Raw genomic sequence first — 9,325 nt, forward strand, 5'->3', positions numbered from 1 at the left:
CTTGAGTACTTCAGTGTAGGTTTGGCTCAGTGCCCAATATGTCTCCCAGCCTGGCCTCCTCATCCTCTTTAGTTTTTAAATCCTTCTCTGAAGGTCCTTTTCATGCCTTAACAAAGGAACCCTTCTCCGGCTAGTTTTGTCCTAATCTACTGTGATTCAACATGCAGAGCCTGCTTGTTAGGGGCGGTGTGTGTGTGTGTAATGGAATGAGAAGAGGGGTTAAGCCCCCCAAGTTCCAGCCTCCCTTCCCTTCCCCCTCCCCACTAGCCAACCTTGCTGCACAGGAGACAGAATCTTCTATAAAAGGCCAAGGAAAGCAAAGTCCTTGACATCTCATAGCCCTCCTACTTTTTCTGTGAGATGCGTTACTATTCAGTCTCTTCAATCCCACTGACCTCTTAAAAGTAGATTTCATAACTGTAGTGATGGGAGCTCTTGAATCAACAATGCCTTTTCATTACGTTCCTTCCAAGCAAGTCCACTGATCACAAGACTTGGGGCAGAGCTTAGGCATGGGATCCTAGCTTCCAACACACTCCTTTATCCTGCACGCTCGGATACTTTCAATGGCAGGTTCCCCCTTGGACTTAGGAGGCTCTGTCCCACTTTAAAGCAGAAGTGGCAGTATCCGACACGTCTTCCAAGTTGCTTAGGATTCCCAGCTGAAGGATGTCCACACATGGAAGCAGCCTTCATGCGAGCCTCACTTTGACGGAGCGGGAGATGCTTAACGCTCATCGCTACACTGCTTTCCACGCTGCATGCTTGGACGCTGGTGGTGTTCTTTTGTTTTTAGTCAGCCCTCCTGCCATATTTACACCCCCACCACATGTGAACATAATTCCCTGTTTCCTGGCATAACACCGATATTCCTTGTTTATTTGATTTAATCTGACTGGTGTTAAATACCATCTCCAAATTAATTTATAATAATTTTCTTTTCTTCTTATAGACAACATTTTCAGCGAAAGATTCTCCCATATTTCCCCCAGCTTTGACTATCTATCTGCCCTGTTGTCTCCTTTTCCCACACCTCTTTTAATTTATCTTCTTTATCCTCCATTTCTACTAATATTTTATAAATTTCACTGGTAGACAGCCCTCTTGCCAAAGTTCTCAGGGCAGTATACAAACAATACCATAAAATGCAACTCATAGCTCGTTCACAAAATGGCAGTGGACAGGGACTACCTAGCCATCTCCAGTCCAAAGGCCACACAGAACATAACAGGCTATATTCAGCCAGGACCCATTGAAATTAATGAACCTAAGTTAGACACGGCTGCTGACTTCAGCGGTTCTACTCTTGAGTAACAATTGTATTGATTACCACCCTATGTTTTCTTAAAAACTGAAGTCCAAAAGACGTCAACAAGTGGGGGCATGCAGACTTATCTCAGTCCCATAAACAAGGCAACTATGACTTACCACTGAGTGTGCCACAGATGCAGCAGATCTTGAGATGCTGTTCGCAATGGGTGCAGCGTGGTGGACACTTGAACTTCCCTAAGGAAAGGTGGGATGCAAAATACTTTAAATAAACTTCAGATGTGCATCTGATTTACCCTGACTTGATTAAACTATGGAAGGATTTTTCAGTACCAGCTCTCCTCTTACCACACCCTCCAGTTGCTTTCCCTTCTCAAGAGTTTTATTGTATGTTTTATGTTGTGCATTGCCTTGGGCAGCTTTTAAGAAAAAGGGTGGTAATCACATAAATGAAATTGTTTTTAACAAATAGTCTTGTTCCACCCTGAGCATGGTCCGTGAGGACGGGTTTCAAGGAAATGCAACTCTTATATCCTTGTATCAGCTTCTTCATCATAGCCCAGCCCTTTAAGTCTAAGATTTCTCCGATTCCTCAGTACACAGCTCCTGAGAGATTTAACTGAATTCAGCTGAGTGGAGGTTAACTGGGCAGATTGCTTTGCAGCTGCATCAAGGGTTAATACTGGGGCTGTGTCCCTGCCCCTTAGCGTCCACCGGGAAGCTGATTGGCGAAGGCTCTGGCTTCTTGCCCTCCTGGACTTTGGCTAGGAGCAGAACTCTTGTCCGCTCTGCGCAGCAGAAGCCAAGCAGGGTAAATAGTCCTAGACCCAGCAGAGACTAGCTGCTGCTGCTGCCGCTGGAGTCTGCCAAGTTTATCAACAGCTGCATCTGGTGAGAAGGTAAGGAGGACAATGGGTGGGCGGGCTGGTATTGCACTCCACCTAAGTCCCAGGAACTTAATGGAACAAACCTGAACCATCTTCCTCTGCATGGCTGCAACCCTGTGAATGGCAAGGTGTGCCACTGATCAGTCCGTCTTGCACTTGAGGAAGCTGGGGGGTGTCTAACGGGAAGAGCTGAAATCCGAGTGTGGTCTTGACACCTGAATAAACTTACTGTCTGCTTCAGCGCAAGTAGCAGCTGTTCTCTTCTTGAGGGAGCTGAAGTCACGCATGCAAGACGGGAGTGGACTTAGGAATTCAGGCTCCCAAGCTCCAACTCTGGAAGAGAAGAGCCACTTACGGAATGTCTTAAAAGCTTGCTCTTTGAAATCTTGAGTTCTGTGTTGGCTTCAGCCACTGTGGCTGTGCCAATGCACAGATGCCCATCTCCTCTGCATCTGGTGGGCTCTCACCACTGGGTTTGAGCAGTGGTATACACACGGTATTAGCTGCATTCCACATCTATGCTGCTGTTTGTTCTGAAATAATTGTGTTTTGATGCATCTACCACCAAAGTAGCTTTGATCCAAACTGAGGGGGAGAAAGATCAGCCTAGCTACATTTTAAGCCAGTAACATGTACAAAGCCTCTCTGCCTTTAAGTGGACCCGAGATCTTTCACCCTGAGCCCGATTTGTACAATTTTCTTCCTCCCCTGGGGATGTCTTCACACTTGCCTTGGAATGAAGAGCCACTGGCATCCAAGTTCTGCATCCTTTCTCTTTGAAATGGTGTCGGATCACAACCCAAGGTTTATGCAGAAGACCTGGGTGGGTACAGATGGGGCACCATAAAGTGATTGCAGAGGGTCTCTTGAGAGGGGGTGGGAATGTTTTTTGTAAATATTTGGCCTGGTCTACACATGCAGTAGAATGTGGCGGCAGAACTCTGTGGCAATAGAGTGATATGTACAGCCCACAGGTGTGAGAGAGCATTTGTGATCAGCTTTCATGTCCTAACAATACCCAAAGGGCTAGAGGGTTTTCTATCCCTGCCCTAAAATTTAGTTATACTGTAGTACCTACTAAAGAACAGTAGCCTAGCCAGTTCTGCATCTCTAGACAAAATCACCTTTGACCCTCTGTTTTGCGAAAAGAGTGTGACCTCTGCTCTATACCAGGTGAAGTAAAGGTACAGTGGAACCTCGCAAGACGAATGCCTCGCAAGATGAAAAACTCGCAAGACGAAAGAGCTTTTTCTTTTTTGAGTTGCTTCGCAAGACGAATTTCCCTATGGGCTTGCTTCGCAAGACGAAAACGTCTTGCGCCTTTTTCTTAAAACCGTCAATGCATTCATATGGGAAACCGTGCTTCGCAAGACAAAAAATTCACAACACGAAAAAACTCGCAGAGCGAATTAATTTCGTCTTGCGAGGCACCACTCTGTAAGGTAAAGGACCCCTGGATGGTTAAGTCCAGTCAAAGCTACTAAGCCTACCAGGTAAATCATACATGAGACTTAACACCTCAGACTCATCGGTGTTTAAGTGCAATCTCTGCGCTAGAAGTACTGTATGAGTGAATGTGCTTATATTTAAATTGCCTTAAAAATAAAGACCAATAAGCATTACTATCATTTGCCACAACTGCTAGGACAAAGGGAAGAAATCTTAACTCACCATCCCTTATTTGGCCTGTCTGAATGAATAGCAGACAGATGCTTATGAATTGTTTTTGAGCACACAAGTCCTCCCCTGACCTTTATGTGCTAGATGAAAATATAGAGCTGCATCATATGGTATGTAATGTGGGCCTCACGGTCCTTGACCCTGAACGGGACCAGGCCACTTACAAAACTGGGTTATGAAAGCTCCCCTGATCCTTGCATTCTGGAGCAAGGGGAAAATCCTCTAGTACCCAGCCACTGGAGTCTCAAATGTATGGACTGAGCTTCGGTGTGAGAGAAAGTCAGGCATTGAATTCCCCAAGAATTGAGCTGGAATTAATAAGGTACCGCTGTCTCATCCATGTCAGGTTGTTGTTGTTGTTGTTTAGTCATTCAGTCGTGTCTGACTCTTCGTGACCCCATGGACCAGAGCACGCCAGGCACTCCTGTCTTCCACTGCCACCCGCAGTTTGGTCAGATTCATGTTTGTAGCTTCGAGAACACTGTCCAACCATCTCGTCCTCTGTCGTCCCCTTCTCCTTGTGCCCTCCATCTTTCCCAACATCAGGGTCTTTTCCAGTGAGTCTTCTCTTCTCATGAGGTGGCCAAAGTATTGGAGCCTCAGCTTCACGATCTGTCCTTCCAGTGAGCACTCAGGGCTGATTTCCTTAAGAATGGATGTGTTTGATCTTCTTGCAGTCCATGGGACTCTCAAGAGTCTCCTCCAGCACCATAATTCAAAAGCGTCAATTCTTCAGCGATCAGCCTTCTTTATGGTCCAGCTCTCACTTCCATACATCACTACTGGGAAAACCATAGCTTTTACTATACAGACCTTTGTTGGCAAGGTGATGTCTCTACTTTTTAAAATGCTGTCTAGGTTTGTCATTGCTTTCCTCCCAAGAAGCAAGCGTCTCTTAATTTCGTGGCTCCTGTCACAATCCTTAAGAACCATGTCAGGTAGCAGATGTCAAATAGGTACCGTGTTTGTCGCTGGATTAGTTCAGATTTGGACTCGAGACCGAACATAGTGCCTGCTGACAGAGATTTCCCAAGGGATACGGCACACTTGCATTTTTGGCTGTTGATTTTGTTTCACGGTCCCAAACGAAGTCTGACAGCTAGGATGCCCTGCTTTGCTTCCCCATCTACCGCCTGGGAGTTGGGGGGAGCAAATGACAAGCTACTTTTGCAAACTCACAGCCTTGCACTCTTCATGAATTAGTCTAGAGTAGCTTTCTATGGTTTTCCCAGTAGTGATGTATGGAAGTGAGAGCTGGACCATAAAGAAGGCTGATCGCTGAAGAATTGACGCTTTTGAATTATGGTGCTGGAGGAGACTCTTGAGAGTCCCATGAACTGCAAGAAGACCAAACCTATCCATTCTTAAGGAAATCAGCCCTGAGTGCTCACTGGAAGGACAGATCGTGAAGCTGAGGCGCCAATACTTTGGCCACCTCATGAGAAGAGAAGACTCCCTGGAAAAGACCCTGATGTTGGGAAAGATGGAGGGCACAAGGAGAAGGGGATGACAGAGGACAAGATGGTTGGATAGTGTTCTCGAAGTTACCAGCATGAGTTTGACCAAACTGCGGGAGGCAGTGGAAGACAGGAGTGCCTGGCGTGCTCTGGTCCATGGGGTCACGAAGAGTCGGACACAACTAAACAACAACAACAAGCTTTCTTTGCTGACAAGTTTCCCAGCACAGCTTAGAACTCCCTCTTTATCCACAAGTATGCATGTAAAGAATGGCAGGGTCCTGTGCTTCTGTTGTTGCTTTTACCACATGACATGTAAAGTATGAGGCCAAATGTGCACACACATTCTGTGGTTTAGTAATTGCTGGAAATAATAGTTTGGGTGATTTTTATTTTAGTATTATAAATCAGTTGCTGGTGATGGTGTGGCAGTTGGTGAAATCCACAGAGGAATTCATTTCATACCCATTAGGGGTCTACCACAAAGGTGGGTCCAGCCAGCCTCACACAGTTGGGTTTTTGAAGCAACTTCAGAGCGCCTGGTGGTGAGCTTGGCTGACATGGAAACACACACAAACTCCTCACAAGACCCCTGTGAGGTAGATAAGGGTTGGGGAGTGTTACTAGCCCAAAGGCACCCAGTGAATTTCATGGCTGAAAAGGGATTTGCACCTGGGACACCCCAGTCCTAGCTGGTGACTCTAATCCAGGCATAGGCAAACTCGGCCCTCCAGATGTTTTGAGACTACAATTCCCATCATCCCTGACCACTGGTCCTGTTAGCTAGGGATGATGGGAGTTGTAGTCCCAAAACATCTGGAGGGCCGAGTTTGCCTATGCCTGCTCTATTCGCTACGTCATGTTCATATTACCTAAGCAGGGATATTATTGGACTTCCACTCCCATCAGCTCCAGCCAGGAATGACTGGACTTGTAGTCTAGCAACAACTGTATAGGCCCCTGGCTTAAAGTATATTAATATTCTATTGCGACGAGTCTGTATTAATTGGCCCGTTTTAAAACTTAAGAGGTTTTTGCTCTGTGCCTCAAATATATCTGCATAAAAAAGTACAACCCTACTTATGCCTACGTTTGTCCAAAGAACTAAGACACGAAGTTGGAAATCTGCTGCTGCTGTTGTTATCCCGTCTAATCTCAGTCACACCCAGGCTTGTGGCCTAGTTTAGGGCAGGTCGCCATGGCAATCGCTAGAGCAGGAAGGATGTAGAGGAATGTGTGGCGTAAAATGTGTGTATGAGCCCCTGCTTAGAGCTGTGGGAACAACCAGGGCTGATAACCTGCGTCCTGCTCTTGGACTGCACTGCCAAATTCTCCCGCTAGATGCAATAGCTCTGGAGAGCGTTTGCTTGCATCTACCTCAGAGAGTTAATTGGTCATATATAGACAAGGACAAGGCTGACTCCTCATGAGAGCACTGCAAGTCGCAGGCTTTGATCTGGAAGATTCCCAATCCCTGGCTCCCCTGAGACTTGTAGCTTCTCCATCTGTGTTGAGCAGAGTTCGTCCAGATGCTATAACTTATCATGTCCACAGGAAACCTAAGACTACATGCACAATGGGTGCAACTGAATGTCGCACAAATACAATCAATCCATCAGCATAAGCATTTCTGCTTGCCACACAGAATGGTCTTCCCTCGACCCTCCAGACCAGTTCAGAGCTAAGCCACGTGGGAAACTGCTGTCAAATATAAACAACAAGCTTAAAGCTAGTTAATGCGTGGAGGGATGAAGATCACAGAATTGTATTCCTAGACCTGGTTAGGTCACGTTCCCTCACCTCCGTTTAGGAGGAAGTGATCTTAGATCTCCCTTCCTCCCACATCCTGTTCCCAAGCCAGCACAGATGCCTCAGTCCCAGTTATTTGTTGTTGTTTTTAAAAAATAAAATACTAGCCACATTAGGGTGAAAAACGTAGCATTAGGTTTAGTTTGGCCCTTAGTGTGCTGGTTCGTTTATGATTACCTCTTTGGAAGAGCCTTAAATGGGTTAAAATATGTTGAGGATTAATTAAAGCATTTGTTTCTGAATTGCCCCTCATCATCTCTTCCTATTACCTCAAAATATATAAAGGAGTGGCCCTTCACCATAAGGTCCAAGGATGGGTTATGTAACAACATTATTGGTAAAGGGACCCCTGACCGTTAAGTCCAGTCGTGGCCAACTCTGGAGTCGCAGCGCTCATCTTGCTTTACTGGCCGAGGAGCCGCTGTTTGTCCACAGACAGCTTCCGAGTCATGTGGCCAGCATGATTAAGCTGCCTTTGGCGAACCAGAGCAGTACACGGAAACACCGTTTACCTTCCTGCCGGAGTGATACCAATTTATCTACTTGCACTTTGACGTGCTTTCGAAATGCTAGGTTGGCAGGAGCTCACCCCGTCACGGGGATTCAAACTGCTGACTTTCTGATCGGCAAGCCCTAGGCTTTGTGGTTTAGACCACAGCGCCACCCACGTCCCTAACATTATATACCAGTATAAAAACAGATAAACAGTGACATTTTAAAAAAAGCAAGTTTAACCGTTACAAAATGATATAAATTCAGCCAAAGAAGTGGACCTCACAAAACAAAATACCTTAGCTGCCAAAGGCCAGGGTTGAGAATCTCCCAAGAGTGATTAACATGACTGATTAGATAACAGCAGACCAGAACAATATCAATAGACAGCTTTGTTCTAGAATCAGAAGCCTACTGATCCTCAGGGATTGGGAATCTACTGCCCTCCAGTACAGCCAATGATCTAGGACAGGGTTTCCCAAACATGGGCCTCCAGCTGTTGCACTACAACTCCCATCATCCAGTGGTCAGGGATGATGGGAACTGTAGTCCAAAAAAACCCAGCTGGAAACCCTGGTGTAGGGTAATAGGAAATGTAGTCTAGGAACACACTAGGTTTCCCACTAGAGCCTGGCCTATGTGATTAGGACAGATGGATCTTCCTTATTGACCTGAAAACAAAAAGCAGAATTCAGCACTTACTTGTGCTCAGCCCACCTTGCCCATTTCCCCTTACCCCGCAGGTCTTCGTCGAGACTCTACTATGTTGTGTTGCTATGCGCTGCTCTTCAGTATCCTCTGGATTGTGGTGTGGTTCTTGCGTGACCGGCAGACATTGAGCTCCTACAAGGACAAGTATGTCTTCATCACAGGCTGCGACACGGGTTTCGGGAACATGCTGGCCAAGCGCCTCGACAAGAAGGGCTTCCACGTGCTGGCAGGTTGCCTAACCCAGAAGGGAGCCGATAACCTGCAGCGGTCCAGCTCGCCAAACCTGCGCACCACCCTGCTGGACGTCACCAACTCCGAGAGCATCTCTAAAGCCGTGCAGTGGGTGAAAGGTGAAGTGGGAGAAAAAGGTGAGTCTCTCGCCCCAGTAGAGATCCGGGGGGTGGGGGGCAGTGGGGTGAGTCAGGTCTGAGTGTGTGTTGTGCTTCTACAGAAAACACGGAGGAGAAAAGTCAAAGTTCTGGACACTGAAGTCAACTTTCTAAAACTGCAGCTTTCAACCAATGCAGTTCTAGCTGGAACAAGAAAAGCTCTTGAAAAGAGCAGGGATTTGACTGCATTACTAAAAAACACAGGGCAGCTTAACTGGCTGGGCACCAGTGTGCTTAAGGATTAAGACAGCAGCACAACTGCTAGTATAATTGCTGCTTTGCTGCTGTTGCTGAACTTAAGCTGCTGCCTTATGCCTGACCATTGATCCAGACAGCCCAATGCTGTCAACACTGGCTGGCAGTGGCTTTTCATTGTTTCAGACAGGAGTATTTCCCCAGTCTCCTAGAGACTGAAACTAGGTCGTTCTGCATGCACGACATGTGCTCATTAATGCTCGAGTTGCAGCTTATTATTACTAGCTTTAATTTACGGTGTGGTGTACTCATTATATTGCGATCCCAACATAGGTCACAATTATACCCATTTTACAGGTAGGGAAGCGAGATAGAATAATGTATGCAGTCGTACCTTGGAAGTCAAACAGAATCCATACCAAAAATCTGTTCGACT

General features: G+C 46.4%; 2 protein-coding genes across 9 annotated transcripts in view; one reads left to right on the forward strand and one right to left on the reverse strand.

The window, feature by feature from the left end:
* Positions 1–8,437, reverse strand: part of ITGA7 (integrin subunit alpha 7) — a 99,022-nt gene extending 90,585 nt beyond the window's left edge. For 7 of the 8 annotated variants that reach the window (XR_014507989.1, XM_083427320.1, XM_083427324.1 and 4 more), the window contains exons 1-2: positions 2,240–2,275; positions 1,429–1,506 (exon numbers count right to left, since the gene is read on the reverse strand). Coding sequence is in view for 6 of the 8 variants with exons in the window: in XM_083427320.1 (XP_083283446.1) it covers positions 1,429–1,506; positions 2,240–2,260 (99 nt within the window). In the remaining 2 variants the exon portion in view is untranslated. Of the gene's footprint in view, positions 1–1,428; positions 1,507–2,239; positions 2,276–8,330 lie in introns of those variants that run through there. The other variant, XM_083427311.1, reaches the window with a different exon arrangement.
* Positions 8,358–9,325, forward strand: part of RDH5 (retinol dehydrogenase 5) — a gene marked incomplete at its 5' end in the record, with an annotated part of 6,455 nt that continues 5,487 nt past the window's right edge. The window contains one exon of the mRNA XM_083427007.1: positions 8,358–8,729. Coding sequence (XP_083283133.1) covers positions 8,358–8,729 — 372 coding nt within the window. The remainder of the gene's footprint in view (positions 8,730–9,325) is intronic.

Source organism: Podarcis tiliguerta, assembly GCF_965153285.1.
Source record: "Podarcis tiliguerta genome assembly, chromosome: 2".
NCBI lineage: Eukaryota > Metazoa > Chordata > Lepidosauria > Squamata > Lacertidae > Podarcis > Podarcis tiliguerta.